At 34.7% G+C, this 17773-nt stretch overlaps 2 protein-coding genes across 2 annotated transcripts; one reads left to right on the forward strand and one right to left on the reverse strand.

Moving 5' to 3' along the window:
• The first annotated feature begins 5398 nt into the window (after window positions 1–5398).
• LOC123922189 (ABC transporter G family member 28) lies at window positions 5399–11605 on the forward strand. Its single transcript, XM_045974934.1, has 14 exons — window positions 5399–5637; window positions 5742–5818; window positions 6466–6756; window positions 7114–7177; window positions 7262–7408; window positions 7702–7736; window positions 7837–7910; window positions 8065–8921; window positions 9276–9572; window positions 9858–10352; window positions 10434–10582; window positions 10728–11017; window positions 11097–11236; window positions 11449–11605. Exons 1-14 carry the CDS (start codon window positions 5399–5401, stop codon window positions 11603–11605), a joined length of 3312 nt encoding a protein of 1103 aa, XP_045830890.1.
• Window positions 11606–11903: 298 nt separating this feature from the next.
• Window positions 11904–16089, reverse strand: LOC123919920 (ATPase GET3B-like). Its single transcript, XM_045971956.1, has 10 exons — window positions 15875–16089; window positions 15679–15741; window positions 15466–15576; window positions 14851–14925; window positions 14676–14744; window positions 14528–14593; window positions 14353–14418; window positions 14182–14280; window positions 13205–13336; window positions 11904–12328 (listed from the first exon to the last, which is right to left on the reverse strand). Exons 1-10 carry the CDS (start codon window positions 16037–16039, stop codon window positions 12191–12193), a joined length of 984 nt encoding a protein of 327 aa, XP_045827912.1. The 5' UTR covers window positions 16040–16089; the 3' UTR covers window positions 11904–12190.
• Window positions 16090–17773: the final 1684 nt, after the last annotated feature.

Here is a 17773-nt window from a genome sequence, read left to right on the forward strand (position 1 = left end):
AGATATCAAAACATACGTTAGAATGATCTCAGAATAAATAGTATAAGTTAGGAGAATGATCTTAGAACGATCTCTGAGCTGCAAACAAAACAATAAGTGATTTGTGTGTGTTTGTGTTCGCATAAAATTAATACGAGTTTAAGGGAGAGAAGAGACACAATAATTTTATCCTGGTTCACCCCTTAATAGTATGGGCTACTCCAGTCCCCACGCTCCTGTGAGATTGTCCACTAAGAGATTCTACCGATCTCAAGATACACTTCTTCTTTGATCTAATCCAAGATCACAATCTTCCAAGCTTCACTTGCTTGATCTACCTAAGTCTTTCCTAGACTTTATGAGGTGTCACTCAATCAATAGTTACGTATTGACTTGAGCCAATCTTTACAATTTTGATAATGGTTTGGATCTAAAGCTTTCTCACTCAAACTAAGTTGAAAAGCTAGTTACAATAAAATCTCTCTTTGTTCACTCAAAATGGATACTGATCCTAGTATGATAATTACAAAATATGGAGTGAAAGAGATCTTTAAAGAAGAGCTTGAAAACTTGTATCACAAAGACAAGTAGATTGATTGTTGTAAATTGAACTCTTGCTCTTCAATGTTGCCAAAGCCTTCCTTTTATAGTTGAACCTTGAGTCTTCAGTTCCTTGGTTCCAAAGGAAGTTCTCCAACGGCTAGTTGATTCAAAATAGACAGCTCATGCTGAATTGTTGAGTGGATAAGCTCAGACTGTTCTTTCTCAGAACGTTCTCCCTGTTGTTCTTCATATTTTCAAATAAAAGGGCCATAATGACAGCTTGCAATGGGCTGTGGATAGTTGTTCCTTGCTTCCTCACCAAGTATATCCGTTATAGACCATTTATGCACGTTTTGGCCAGCTGTAGATGATCTTGCAACTTCAAAAGCAAAGGACAGTCATTCTCAGCATCATTCTGAGAGTGTTCTCCAATCTGGGCGATTTTTACACTTGATCTTCAAATGGAGAATGATGCAGAACTGTGACCAGCTGTAATGTGGAGGGAATGCAGCTGTGATGTCCTTGTGTAACTATTCACTTGTCCTTTCCATGTACTTTCTTTTCTTGATTAAAAATTAATCTCTTGGAGAATGTTTATTAAATAATGACATTGAAGGTACATGACAACTATGAGTTGAATGTGTGTTGTCTCATCCTTATTGGTCTATGTAATTCTTGTCCAAACACTCTTGATACACCTGATGAGATGATGCCTTGAGAAATTATCATGTTGCACAAGCTTGATCATTAACTTTGTCCAAAGAGGAAAGTCATTTTTCTTCCAATTATTCATTGCCTTAATTGTTCATGAACTGTTGTGATCTTGTGAGTTAAAACCAAGATAAAGTGCTTCTTTGTCTTGTATATGGTTGACTTAATGAAATAAGTGCTTTTGCATTTATTCTTGTTCATGAGGAGAATGTTGCAATTAAACCAGAGATCATTCTCAGACTGATCCTGAAGCTTCTCTTTTTGCGAAAACATAATGAATATCATTGATATTAGAAGCTTAATTGTTCCTGACTAATTAAAACACTCAAGAGCACTTGTTAGATAACAATGAGATCAGAATTACATTTAAAATATAATTAAGATGTTTGTTATCTTTAAAACATCAAATTGAGATTTTGCATTTTGCCTCAACACTCTAAAGGTGAAACAATGTCCTTTTATGATTAGAACCTTCTATCAAATGCAATAGTTTGTAAAAACATCTTGTCATGGTGGAAATTTGGTGGCACTAATCACAACATAGTAATAAATGTTGCTAAAATCGCTCTTGTCTCTATCTTTGAGGATGTAACTTGAAGGGACTTGGTGTTTGACCTTCTCACATAGTGGGTCTACGATTGTAGCACCTAAGTGGCTATGTCCGTAGTTGGTTTTTTAGGTCAATGTTGGGATTTTGGATTTATCACAATCAGGCCCAATTTTCGGCTAGGGCAAGCAGGGCTCGAGCCCAGGGCCTCCAAAAAATCGGAGCCTCAATTTTTTTTGGCCCATCATGTTAAAATTAATTGGTTAAGTATTTGTGCTGAGAATTTGTTTATGTGAAGTGATGGTAGCTTAGTTGGTTAGTGCATGGCTTTCTTGTATCGTGCGAATCAGGTTGTAGTGAGTTCAATTTCCAGCTTTAGCACTTTTTGGTTGGCAATTTTTTGTTTGTTTTATTTAAATAGATCAGTTTTCAACAAATCACAATCAATACCACCATAAAAATTATAAATCAAACTAATTCAAAAATTATTTCTTTTTACAAAATGATGATTTTTTCTATAAATAAAATAACTTTATAACTCATAAATAACTTTACTACTTTATCTATATTAAAAAAAACCACATTTTGTTATTTCTTTGAAAAATTTCTATGAAAATAAAGAATTAATTTATAAAATTAAATTGTAATTTTTATGAAAAAACACTATCAATTTTTTTTAGATCATCAAGACACTATCAATTTTGTTATTTATTTTATTTGTTGTGTAAATGTTAATTTTATTTATTAATGATTTGTTAATCTTTTATTTATCGTTTCAATTTCAATGTTCCAGAATATGACTTTTTTTTTAATGTCAGTTACACATATAAATAACTATTTTTAATGTTATTAACATTATTTACAATTTAAACAAATGATGTTCTTTTATAAAAAAAAATTGCATTTTTTATTAGGGGTCCATTTTTATTATTTGCCCTGGATCTCCAAAATCTCGGAGCCGACCCTGATCACTGTAACAAATATGGACCTATAGATTGTTTCACGATCATTCGTTCATGTATGTTGATTCTTTTGCTATAAAAGCGATTTTAGAGAGACCTTTGATTTGAACCATTTCACTCTTCTCTTTCGTATTTCCACATAGAGTTATATGTAACTTTGCTTGGATTTTTCATCTTTTCTATGCAATATGTGTTGCAGTTTGATTGTTGTTCTCTACGAAAGACTTTATTATCCTTTTATCACAAGCTTTTTTGTCTATTGGTTAGTACTAATTTATGTTCTCATCTTTGGATCTTCTTTTTTGCCATCGTGATTTGTGGCTTAGATGCCTTTCTATGGTGGTGAGACCCTTTTTTTTTGTTGGTATGAGGGGGTTTTACCACACTTTTTGTTTCGCCCTCTTTTTGGTTGTTTTATGGGTTTTCTAGTGTGGTGGTTGTATATGTACCGCTACTTTGGCATTGTTTTTGCCTTAGCACGATAGTTATTTTTGAGTTTTTTCACACTCCTTTTTTTTTTTACGTAAAATGAGAGCAGAAGGAAACCCTCTGCAGCATTCCAAATAGATTAAACATAAAATAAAAGAGATTACAAAAAAACTTGAGGGACATCAACCTGACCCAGATACAACACACAAAAATAGAGCAATTAAAGGTAATACAATTAAATCCAACTACAAAAGTGGTTTTACAACCAACCCTAACAGGTAAGAAAAAACCAAAGCAACCACAAATTCATCGACACTGGATAGCGAAAAAAGTGACGTGTGAGCATTTGCTAAGGTATGACACGCCGAATGAACCAATAGCCAACACAGACAAATTCATGTACCATAATCCCCTGTGACAAAAACACATCAGCCATAAACAGCCCTTAATTTCGAGCAAAGCAAACCCAAACCACCGCAAACTACCAGATCCAAACGAAAACAAAACATGACAGCTGCAATAGGGTCATGAAGTGACAATGGCACTGAAGCGACACCAACGACAAGAAAACTGTAGATCTCAAGAAATCTTGAAGAACCAGAGGTCAAGGTAGTACAACCCCAAGATTCACCGGTGAACAAGGATCTAAGCAAGACCCAACTTTGTCCTTGCCAAAAAGGTGGACAGTAACGCGTGTAGCAACAACAGAGGGGTAAACACCACAAACCAACAACCACCACCATGAGGGAGGTGGTGTTGGTTGAACCACGCCGCTGTGAACAAAGACATGATGATGGCAGAACAAAACGAATGAACAGACCACCGTCAAAACTCTAGCACACCATAAAAAGTGACATAGTAAGATTTTCAACCCTACACATTTTATTGGCTCACCCCATCCATCTTCATTTTAGACGGGTTAACGATGAGGTTGGACGAGAGGAGGTTGGTTGACCCAAGAACAAAGACAAATTTTAGGGAGACCAAGTTTAAAATTATAATTTAGTAAATAAAAAACTAATTTTAAAAGCATAACATAAAATGTTATGGTGTTCACCTTCCCTCATAAATCAACAATTTCTTTCCTCTTATGCTTAACTAAAAAAAATTGTTAGTGGAATTAAACGAATTCATAATAAATAAAATTTAATAATCATAATTAGAGATTGAATGTACGCAATCCAAAGTCCCTACTTTTGTTTTGTTTTTTTTAGTAATCTATTTGCTAGAAATTCCACCTTAAAATAAATAAATGGAGTGTCCATGATTCGAATTATAGAGCTTCACCTTAATATGTGTTGTCCCTATAACTTGAGGTAAACTCATGGGACCATAAATCCCTACTTAATCAATGATATAATTATTATTAGATTGTAGTCCACTTAAATTTAAATTTGAAACCTCATGTCCGAATTCTATTTTTTTTTGTTTACAATGAGCTGGGGATCCAACCCGAGACCTATAATATACTACTCAAACATCTCACCACTAGACCAAATCTAGTGGCTTATGTGCAAATTCTATTGATATAAGAATAATGCTAGCAACACACTCTTTAACAAACACACTCCAACACACTCTCTTTTATTGGTTGAAATTCACATGGGTCTCATAAAAAATGTGGACCCATATAATTTTTAGTGGGACTCATATAAATTTTAACCAATAGAAGAAAATGTATTAGAGTGTGTTTGTTAAGGAGTGTGTTGCTAGCACTCCTCATTAATATAATGATATTTGTCATTTTGTCAACAAATAAAAATAAAAGAAATTGACTATATGTATATTCCCATGCATCCAATTCAATATTTTTCTTCCAATCATACGAGGTTGCTTATGTGTCATTTTGAGAGTGTATTACACTTGTCTTAATAATTGCAGCATGAATATAGTGCTACTATATGTTTTTGTATAATTCATTCATTCATTTTCATTCATTGAATTTGATTGACATTTGTTTGATTTTATATAAGCAAATGTTATTCCCTCATACATCGCCAACTCTTCCTCCTTGCCGCCATTTCTTCATAGGAAAAACCGAAATTCCAGCTCTTGTTCTTTCTCTCTCCCTCCCTGTCGTCTCTGTCCATGTTTCTCAACCCATGTTCTTCATCAATCTCTTTTGTTTCTGTCTCTGAATTTCACCTTTTGTCATGTTAATAATAAAATCTTCCAAATTGTAAATAAATAAACAAAAAAAAAAAATCAAATCTTTTCTCATGCAAAAATGAACAAAAGAGATAAAATTAAGAAACATGATTTTGTTGTTACAATAATTGTTGTATTGTTCATTTGCACTCTTGGACCACAACTAGTTTCTTGTCAGAAAAATACAGGTGATGGTGGTTCAAGTGGTACCGGTCTTGAGGATATAGTCGCGAAAGAAATGTATCGCGGCTTATCCAGTTATACAAATGTTTTCAAAGCTACAATTAAAAAAGAGTTGGGTTATTGCATAGTTGATGTGTGAGTTTTCTTTTTCTCACAAATTTCCAAATAGGTACCTTCATTCATTTCTCTTAATTCTTGCATTGATGATTCAAATTTGTGTTTTTTTGTTTTTCCTTTAGGGATGCTGATTGGGATGGTGCCTTTAATTTCACCAAAGATCTCACATTTTTGTCCATGTGTGCCCAAGAAATGAAAGGTAAATATACTTTACTTCTATCATCAAATTCAATCCATTTGGAGAAAACCTTTCCTATCATTTGAAGTTTTACGGTACGTCATGCAACTGCAATTGTGACCGCGATGTGAAGTTGATTTTTTTTACGTCTCCATCACTTGCATTACGGCCACATTTGTGTCTGTATATATTTGACATATATCTGACCGTAATTCTCACGATATCAATTGTTTAGACGATACTATTTTCCATAACTTAAACACAATTTAAAACCTTTATGTTAATATGATCATATTATTATGGACAATGATCACACACGCACGCAAGAATAAGAATAAGGTTGAACTTGTGCTCCCAAGTTCAATTCTTTTTTGGTTTCCACCAGTATCCGGCCCCTGGACAGCCTAATCTGATTCGGGGGGGTCAGTTCTGGCATCAAGTGGTTCCAGCCCCTTCCCGATCACAGTTGCGGGGATCGAACCGTGGTCCTCCCTACCAAGTCCAGCGCCAATACCACTGAACCAACTAACGATTGACATGTTTGGCATGCCACAGCGACACACTTCAACATTGATTAGTCATCATTGGTTGAAAGCTTTAAGATACTATATGTTATCAATTATTTATTAGCATCATTATGTGATTTTTTATGGTGACAATTTTTTCAGGAGATATTTCACAAAGGATGTGCACATCAGGAGAAATAGAAGCCTATGCCAGAAGTTTTGCTGCAGGAGACAAGTCTGCAGGCTCTGGAAGAACCAAAGCAAACTTTTTGAAGCCAAACAAAAACTGTAATTTGAGTTCTTGGGTTAATGGATGTGAACCTGGTTGGGGCTGTAAAGCTAATGATAAAGTTGATGTTAATAATCAAAAGAAGGAAATACCTGTTAGATCTGTTGATTGCAAACCTTGTTGTGAAGGTTTCTTTTGTCCTCGCGGCATCACCTGCATGATTCGTAAGCATTTAACCTAGCATATTTAACAATCATCGACCACAACACTAAAAATGAATCCTTTGCAGCCAGTTTTATATGTTGGCTTACAACTATAGGGGTTAAGGGTGCGAAGCCCCCCACATTGGTAAAATTGTAATCTAGGCATGTAGTAATGTAGTATACATTACATTGTACTAGTACTCTCGATTTCATAATCGAACTTTGTATTGGATAAATAGGAATAATGGACTGAACTTCATGATCAATCGTTTGTGTTATTATTGTGCGCATTTATTTATCGGTTATTAAACTTACTATATATATATTCTCAATGTAATAATTTTATTGATTAATTGCCTTTTCGGTTTACTATTGAAGCTTGTCCTTTGGGATCTTATTGTCCGCGTGGGGAACTAAATAAAACTAGTGGAATATGTGCACCGTAAGTACTTACCTTTTAGTTCTATTGGTTTTGCATTCTTATTTTTAGCACACTTTAATATTTATCAGCAGAGTTAATCTGCAGATATCGTTATCAGTTACCTCCTGGAAAAGCTAACCATAGCTGTGGAGGAGCAGATATTTGGGCTGACATTACCAGTAGTAGCGAGGTATTCTGTTCAGCAGGATCATATTGTCCATCTACAATCGTAAAAAATCCTTGCAGTAGAGGGTATTAATATTTTTCCCTCAACTTCTACTTTCCAACATTAATTAATTTGTTCTTAAATTTTATAATTAACCACCCAACATGGTTTGTTATATTGCGGTTGTGATCGCGGTTACACTGCTAACTTTTATATTGCAAACAATAAAGACAGTTCGTTTGAAATTGTGGTTGAAATGCCATGCATAGCCTCAAAATATGTTATATTTCTTTTTCTTATTGTTTGATCTAATAAGTAATAGTCATCTTCCATATATTATTCTTTTGATGTAGTTTTATTATTTATATATAAATTGCAGGTATTACTGCAGAACAGGTTCTACAGCTCAAGAGAGTAAGTGTCTTCAAATATGTTATATGATTTAATTTATGTAGTGTAAAATATAATCATTTCGTTGACCCTTTTCCATTTTCTTGATTTTTGTCTTCCTCAGGATGTTTCAAGCTAGCAAGTTGTGAGCCGAAATCTGCAAATCAAAATATTACTGCATATGGTCTCCTGGTTTTTGTGAGTAATCTATAAATTTTTCATTTTGTGAAGTAATCAATGATCATTTAAGTTCCACAACCATATGAGATTAGTTGGTATGCACGTTAGCGTAAAAAAGTTATTCACATCCATTATTGTCCACAAAGAGATGACTATTCAATTTTCAATGTAGGCCGGCTTGTGTTTTATGCTGATTATCATATACAACTGTTCTGATCAAGTTCTCGCAACTCGAGAAAGAAGACAAGCAAAATCAAGAGAAAGAGCTGCTGCAAGTGTAAGAGAAACACAAGCGCGCGAAAAATGGAAATCTGCAAAAGACATTGCTAAGAAGCATGCTACAGGACTACAATCACAATTATCGCGTACATTTTCGCGCAAAAAAACAAATAAAATGCCAGATTTCAAAGGTGCGTTACCACCTATGGGAGCTGGGGCAAAAGCAAAGAAAAAGGATAAAAACGACCTCTCAAAAATAATAAATGATATTGAGCAAGATCCTGATAGTCAAGAAGGGTTCAATGTGCAAATCGGAGATAAAAATGTGAAAAAACAAGCACCAAGGGGTAAGGCTTTGCATACTCAGAGTCAAATTTTCAAGTATGCATATGGTCAGATTGAAAAAGAAAAGGCAATGCAGGAACAAAATAAGAACTTAACATTTTCCGGAGTGATTTCAATGGCTAGTGACATTGATATAAGGAAAAGGCCTACAATTGAGGTTGCTTTTAAAGACTTAACACTCACTTTGAAAGGGAAAAACAAACATCTATTGAGATGTGTGACTGGTAAGTTACATCCCGGTCGAGTTTCTGCTGTCATGGGTCCGTCTGGGGCTGGTAAAACAACATTTCTTTCTGCTTTAACTGGAAAAGCAGCTGGATGCCACACAACTGGTCAAGTTCTTGTAAATGGTCAGGAATCTTCTATTCGATCATTCAAGAGGATCATTGGCTTTGTTCCACAAGATGATATCGTCCATGGCAATTTGACAGTGGAGGAGAATCTGTGGTTTAGTGCCAGATGCAGGTATTCCACATATTGAGATTCATCACTCATTCTCTTTTTTGATATTATGCATGTTAACAAGTACAGTCAAGTACAGGTAGGCAATCTCAGATTGCGGAAAATAGCGGTTTGTTCAAATTCCGTTATGCATTCTATACAGTGATATAGTGCTGCTATACCAACTAATTGCCAACACTATACTAAATAGTGTATTGCGAAACAATAACAATTTGTTCAAATTCCATTACATTATAACTACTATTTTACAACACTGAACATTCATGTGTTATGCCGATGACAGAGTCAAGAGTATATATGTTCTTTCTTGATATTGATTATTCTCCTCTCACCTTTTGTTAATTGATGTTATTGTAGACTCTCGGCCGATCTACCAAAAGAAGAGAAAGTGTTAGTGGTTGAAAGAGTCATTGAATCTTTGGGTCTTCAGGCAATAAGGGATTCTTTGGTTGGGACAGTGGAGCAACGAGGAATATCTGGCGGTCAAAGGAAGAGAGTAAACGTTGGACTAGAAATGGTTATGGAACCTTCCCTTCTAATTTTGGATGAACCTACATCTGGTTTGGACAGTTCATCTTCTCAATTACTGCTTAGAGCACTTAGACGCGAGGCTCTTGAAGGCGTAAACATATGTATGGTCCTTCACCAACCGAGGTAATTTTGGACGACAAATATTAACAAGTACTCTATGGACGTAGAGAACTGTACAAGTATTATACCAACACACTCAATAACACTCTTTCAACAATAATCTCTTACTAAATGAAATTCATACCGATCTAACTATGAATTTGAACTAATAATAAAGTGTTGAACACAGTTAAAGAGAGTATATCGCTAACACTTTTACGATAGAAATCAAAATGTATCTTGAGTTACAATGGTGTAACGTACATAATAATAACCCTTTTGTTTATTCTTTTTTCATGTGATGTGCAGCTACACATTGTTCAAGATGTTTGATGATTTTATACTGCTTGCTAAAGGAGGCCTTACAGTGTATCATGGACCTGTTAACAAAGTGGAAGAGTACTTCTCTGGGATGGGGATTGTAGTCCCTGACCGCGTAAACCCTCCAGATTACTACATTGACATTTTAGAAGGAATATTAAAACCAAGTGCAAGCTCAGGAGTGACGCATAAACAACTACCAGTTAGATGGATGCTTCATAATGGATATCCTGTGCCTATGGATATGCTGCAACTTATAGAAGGAATGTCAACTCCAAGTGGTACCATTCCAACACAAGGAGGACGTAACCCGAATGCAAAGCTTACTGCCGCGCCTTCTTTTGCCGGAGAACTTTGGCAGGATGTGAAGTGCAACGTTGAGATGAAGAGAGACAACCTTCAACTCAATTTCTTAGCTTCAAATGATTTGTCCAATAGGAATACACCCGGATCTTTCCAACAATACAAATACTTTCTTGGAAGGCAAGTCACAAGAGGGAGGATATTTCAGCTAACTGTCATCAAAACTTGATTTTTGATTTGATCTTAATTGGTTCCATGCAGAGTTGGTAAGCAGCGGTTGCGAGAAGCTAGAACACAAGCTGTAGATTTTCTGATTCTGTTGCTAGCTGGTGTTTGCTTAGGAACACTTGCCAAAGTGAGCGATGAATCATTTGGAGCAACTGGTTATACATACACCGTAATTGCAGTATGTAAGTTTCATCTCAATTTCATCTCACTCTTGGTTACAAAATTGTCACCTTATTTTCAATCTGTTTTTCTCAAGCCAAGCTGATCCTTAGTTATTATCACAAAGTTAACCACTTCTTTGTGACCTAATAATGTCTTTATTTTCAGCACTCCTTTCCAAGATTGCAGCTTTGAGATCGTTCTCATTAGATAAGTTGCATTACTGGAGAGAAAGCGCTTCAGGGATGAGTAGCCTTGCTTACTTTCTCTCAAAAGATACAGTTGACCATTTCAGTACACTTATCAAGCCTCTAGTTTATCTCTCCATGTTCTATTTCTTCAACAATCCAAGATCATCTTTCACAGATAACTACTTTGTTCTACTATGTTTGGTGTATTGTGTCACCGGCATTGCTTATGTGTTGGCAATCTTCCTTGAACCAGGTCCAGCCCAGCTGGTAAGCATTTCAACCATAGTTGAGGTGGTTATGCCTTACTCACTCTTAGTTACAAGCCATGTCTTGTGTTGTTATGCAGTGGTCGGTGTTACTACCGGTAGTTTTGACTCTCCTAGCAACTTATGAAAATGAAGAGGATAGCACTTATGTTGCTTTCCTATCCGATTTGTGCTACACCAAATGGGCTCTTGAAGCATTTGTTATATCAAATGCTAAAAGGTTTGGATTCTGATATATGTTAGATTAACTATATAACATCGACACTTTAGACAAAAGGTGTGTCTGACGATGTAAGGCATTGACAGTTGTGATTATATATGCAATCACTTCTATTTTATCAGTGTTTATGCATCAATGTCAGTGCTCCATAGCTGATTTATGTTTAGATTTCTCTGTGCTGACTAATTTATATCATGTTTTGTTGCATGTAGATATTCTGGTGTTTGGCTAATAAGCCGATGTGGTGCACTCAACTCATACGGCTATGATCTCAAACATTGGTACCAATGTTTAGGACTCCTTGTTGTGACAGGAATAATTAGCCGCATGCTTGCATTTTTTTGTATGATAACCTTCCAGAAGAAATAGTTTCAGCATTCAATCCCTCTGATTTTTTATTTGGACAAATTAAAGGCTACATGTGCAAGACTCTGGCTGGTGCTACAACCATGAGTCATGATCAGTGCTCACCAACTAGTAAAGCAATGTGACAATGTGTTGTAGAAATAGAAGACTATCAGAGAGTGTTTGAGAACAATTGCTAGGTGTGGATAAATTAGTATTAGACTTCCTTAGAAGATACCCTTTCTCACTAATTGCTGTTTTCAAAGCAAAATTATTAGTTTCCAATATGCTTTCAAGAGCAAGCTCAGCATAACACAGTATATAGTTCAACAGTTTTTTAGTTTAACATTATCATTCATTCCTCCACCAAATTGGTTTGGTGGTGACAGCAGCCAAATGTTGTATGATATCACACTATCAATGTATATCTATAAATTACTCTATTCTTTCAATAAAGTATGCATGAATTACTAGTTGTAACATACATTTGTTACCTTATCAGATACTACAATTATTAAACAAGAAAAGAGAGACTAACATAACATCTAGTACCCGCACTTCACGGCTTGAAAGAATGCTAGAGTAGTTGCTAAACTTCCTAAAAATGTTTTATCTCCAAAGATTATCTCCCATAAATTTGAGAGCTGGAACGCCCCTTATTTCCATATCGACCAAGGGTGCCTCGTATAATCTCAACCCAGAGAGTTCTGAATCATTGTGGATAGTTTCAATTGCCCGCATTTGATCCTGCATGTGAATCAAGCAGGAAATTGTTTATATAATACCATATTATTTAGTTCCTTGTGTAAGAAATTATTAGTATACTACTATTTATTTACTTGAGAAGTATAATAAATTTAACTATTTAAGCAACTTTTGAAGTGTTAAATACATGGTACAACATATTGAGTTGGCTACGACTTGCAAACTGAACTGTGTACATCAACTTATCATTATCACTGGAACAAACCTTTTGTAAGGTTCTTATAGCAAGCACTAGGTTCGAAATTATCATTATTCCAGAAGCAATTTAACCAGTAAAAATATCTAATTTGGTCCCTAAAATTGTAGTATTGTATCAACTTGGTCCTCTATTGTATTAATATTTCAAAATGATCCATAAAAATTGCAAAATGTTAAATTAGATTCACACCTCCATTGGTATTAGCAGGAAGTATAATGGCATTAAGTTGGCAAAGTCGCAAATGCATTTGAAACTAAGTGAATAATTTTGGGGGCGTGTTCGGTAACAGAGATGAATAGAAGAACAAACATGATTGACATTTTGCAATACTAAGGATCATTCTGAAATGCTGATAATATGAGGGACTAGGTTGTATCAATCCTACAACTTCAGGGACCAAATTGGATATTTCATGTTTTCATATATCATGTACTGTCCTTCCCAACATCTGCAATTCTATAATATATTACTAAGCTTCTCATGTTGACACCAATACCCATTAATAACAAATGAAACCTAAGAAAATTTTCACGATTTAATACAACAATCAAAACAAAACTCTAGCCAAAAACGTTTGATCCGTAATAAAGTGTGAAAACCCCAAAGATACATGCATGACTACTACCATTCAAGGATTATGATGAATAATTATTGATTACCTTTAGTCTCATCGAACAAAACTTGCAGCCTGACGTAGGAGGTAAGACCTGATTAACTATTAGTCTTTTAACAGGTACCCTTTCTTTCTTTAAGGATGCATGTAATCTTGATGATTCACTAATTGCCATAACCTTGAAGAGGTCATATTCGAACAATCACAATGTGGGAAATGTGGAAATTGTATATAAATTAAGAGTAAATGTAAAAAGGGAAAATATGAGGCAATGTAAAGCAGACAAAAAGTATTTTACAATTAGTTTTGAAGACAAACAAGCAAAGCCCATTTGAATAATTTTGCTAGAGAAATTAATTACAGTTGAACGGGTATGCATTTCATAAAACACTACCACATTCTGACTCATGTTTGATTAGCAGAATAAGCCAAGTCTTATTTCATAATGTTCATCTAAAAGCACATGATACAAAGCCTTATGTCAAGCAACAATGCGTGAATTTATGTAGGCGAAATCATGTTATGTGTAATGCATAACCAGAACCTACAAAAATGACAATAACTGGCCGATATTGTAAGCCGTCAACACAACACTTTTCAAAACATAGTTTAGATGTCTACAATATGACATGGCTTGTTCATGAACATTCACATGGATGCCATTTTTCTCGTCTTTTAGTTGTATAAGTTTTGAAAATATAAATTTAAAATTTTCCAAGGGCGAAAGGACTAAAGGTTCAGGGCGAGGTGAAAAAAACTAACACTAACAACTAATTACTAACTTTGGCCATTTCAAAAAAAAATAAATACTAACATAAAAAAAGGCTTCCATTTCAAAAATTGCATGCACATGATAAAAATTCAAAGCTACTTACTAAAATCTAAAAGATCAAATTTGGTTATCCAAAAATAAATCAGTAAATGACAATTCAGTGTCTTTGACCCTAAAATGAAGAGCCAACTCCAAGAACATTGCACAACAATATGGTAATTACCAAGAATTCTGTTTCCAGTTAGCATTACCGTGGGAATCGTTACTATTATGAATTCCATAGTGTCTGGATTATGGAAAAGATCATGTATTTTTGCCACATTCTCCTTAAGTTTTTCAAGTTTGTCTAACTGCAAGTTCAAATACAAAATTATTAGAATTTTGAAAAGGGGAAATAATATTATAAAAATATAATAGCTTACAGGATTGTTTTGAGGTTGTTCTTTTCCCAACAAGGAACCGAAGACTGAACCTAATTTCATCTTCATCTGGACATAGCAATTGATTTAGTAAATTATTATTATAGATGAAGATGATCAAGACCTAGTTAAATATAAAGTCAGACAGTATAAGGTTTAATGTGCATATTAATTATACCTTAATAAGTTTTCCTATAGATCCATCCAAGAAGTCAGGCAATGACAGTAGTCGAAGTGTATGACCCTATCGACAGATGAATAAACAATCATTTATTTTTCCTAAGTTTCCATAAACACTTTGTAAAATTACTGATAATGTCACGTACAGTTGGTGCTGTATCAAAAACTATCCGACTGAACATACTATATTCTTCAGACTCTAGAAATTGCATCACCTGGATCAAAGCAGCATAATCAGGAAAAAGAAGCAGAGCACATTTTTCATGCTGTGCACAATATCCTCAATGCTTGTATTTTAAATAAATAAACAACTATACATGCCTTCGTAATTGCAATGATTTCATCTGTTCCAGGTGGAGGAGTGTGCAACATCTCTTCAAGCTTAAGTTCCCCTAACTACAGCAATGTCATTAACAAGAGAAGAGAATGTTAACAACATCTAATATATAGTTCACTTGCTTATATCACTAGACAGACAATGCAGTATATGAACTGCAGCACCAAATTCTAAGACGATGCCTAAAACTTCACGAAACTTCCTTCAAAGATCTAACAATTTCTAATTTGTGTCTTCAGCAATAGTAGCTGAGGACCTTGGTAAAATGATACTTTAATCTTAATAGGGGTTAAATTACCTAGCTATTTGCTACTTTCATGAAGTGACTATTTGCTGTTTAATCATATAAATACCATATAATTACAAAGGCGCAAACAAATTAATGTGTTCCAACAATGACAAAACAAACAAGGTAGAAAAAGAACAGCCATATCATATGCAAGGTAGAAAAAGAACAGCCATATCATAGAAAAACAGTACGCAGACGCAACATCAAGGTTTTTCATGTTTGTGCAACTGCATTGCGACCACAATTTTCTACAATATAAGGGATCACAACTGCTATGCGACCGCAGTCAAAAACGTTAAGCACAAACAACCTGGCCAGCAATCGCTCCAAGTCCCATACTTTGCATCAAACTCTTAGCACCCCCACCACCAAGCTTTTGACCAGCTGTCCGGAATTCTTCCATGGATTTATCAGGGTTTATCTGTCATCAAACAATCAAAGATGCAACACAGAATGACATCACAATGTTCAGCAAAAGACCAATAAAGCTATATCAAACAAATTTTTTAATAAAAAAGATTACCTCAAGAGCATATAATGGAGAGCTCACTCCTTCAACCGGAACAAGCTTTCCCCCTGTCAAATCCTGTTAGAACCCTAAAGTTTTATCCACATTGCAGCAAAACTAATCTAGCGAAGAAAAAAAAAATCTTAAAAAGCCTGTAAAAAAAGTTTGAATTCATAATATATTTATTTTTTTGTATCACATTAATAGCTACCTGAGCAAAAGAATCACTTAATGAATGAGCAGGATCAGTTGATACCACCATAGTCGGGTGTCCATGATTTGCAAATTTGACAGCAAGAGAGGCAGCGCAGCTTGTTTTCCCAACACCACCTTTCCCACCAAGCATGTAATACTTCCTATCCTTTCCTCCAACCATCTCATCAAATCCACAAACACTTTCTGCTGCATTTCACATATATTCAATTACTCCTTTATTCATTTCTAACAATAGGATTTTAGAAAAGGGAAAGGGAAAAAAAAAAAAGGTTCCAAATTATTTGTCATTTTCAGAGTTCAACACAACAATTTTTTTCTGTTACAATGTTGTAGGTACGAAGTTTCCACAGTAGTTTAGCAATGAATAATCTCCATTCTGGAACCTGTTGGGCACATAAGGTAGATTCTCCCCTCTCAACCGAATCTTCTTCGTTCCCAGAGTCGGGGGGATCAAACCCCTAATCACTTGCTTAAGGGCTCAAATCCCTTATCAACTCAACATCAACTATTGCTTAATCAATAATACGTTTAACTATTTTTTTGCACATAGAGAAATAAGCTATTATAGATAAAAAGTAAAGGAAGTAGTAATTCACTTTCATTTTCACTCTTTCTCAAAACTCAATTCAGTAAATTATTCATAATCATATGCATTGCATGCATTGATATGTTACCACTATAAGCTATATAAACCTAGAAATGCTGCAATTTTCGTCAAGATTTTTGGTTAATTGCTATGATCGTTATGATGATTTGAAATACCTTGAGATAAAGATGGGAGAATGAAAGGTGTTTGGTGCAATGAAGAGGAGGAGATAGTATCGAAGGTTCTGGTGATGTTGCGAAGAAGAAAGGAGTTATTTCGGGTCTTCAAAATGTGACCAAGCAGCGCCGCCATTGCTAAGAGTTTACACTTTACACAAACAGAGAAGCTGTGTACGAGAGAACAACGCTACTTTTTTGTTTTAAATAAGACATGTGTTATATAAACGCATAAAGGTTGGACAAAAATAGACATTATATTTTTTTCCACTCAAAGTACGAATATCGAGATGTATAATAAATATTAAAAAAAATAAAATATGTAGTTTTGTTATATTTTTGTTAAAAAATTGTATTTGAATAATATTTTTCTTCAAATAAACGGCTTAAATTAGTCATTTCTCTTTAACTTGCTTTTAAGTCATTTACTCTTTTAATTTTTTAAATTTATCTTTATTTTTGTTAATTGTTTCTCAATTTAATCGCTATTTTGGCATTCATTTTCTAACACCATTCAATTTGTTCATATGGAATGTCACATTGATATGGAGTGTTAAGTGTTGCGTGAACAATGACGTCACACAATTTAAATGTCACATAGGCAACATTAAATTTAAAATAGTACGACTATTTGATATAAAAAATCGATAAAAAAGTGAACTAATTTGACGGTAAGTTAAAAAAAAATTCAGTAACCATTTTGATTGAAAGTGGTGAAGACAATGACTCATTTGACGGTATGTGAAACAAGTGTTCATCGACCTATATGGTATGTGAAACAGGCCACACCAAAAATAAATTCTAGATCCGCCCCTAGTGTTCATAGAGAGACCTAGTGAAAAACAAGTGAAAGTAAAGGGAGCCTTCTTAAATGGGATCCTTGACGAAGAAATCTACATTGAGCTTGGAATCCATATGAGAACACACTCTATATCAAATTGAGGTGGAGATATTTTGATTGTATGCTTGTATGTAGATGACTTGATTTTCACGCGGACAACAAACTTAGGCTTAAGGCTTGTGCTACTCTGTTTATGATTATTACAAACTTCTTGGATATAGTGACAGTGACTGGGGAGGAGACATAGATGACCGAAAAAGCATAAGTGACTTTGTTTTCTACATTGGAAAC

Source organism: Trifolium pratense, linkage group LG4, assembly GCF_020283565.1.
Source record: "Trifolium pratense cultivar HEN17-A07 linkage group LG4, ARS_RC_1.1, whole genome shotgun sequence".
Classification (NCBI taxonomy): domain Eukaryota; kingdom Viridiplantae; phylum Streptophyta; class Magnoliopsida; order Fabales; family Fabaceae; genus Trifolium; species Trifolium pratense.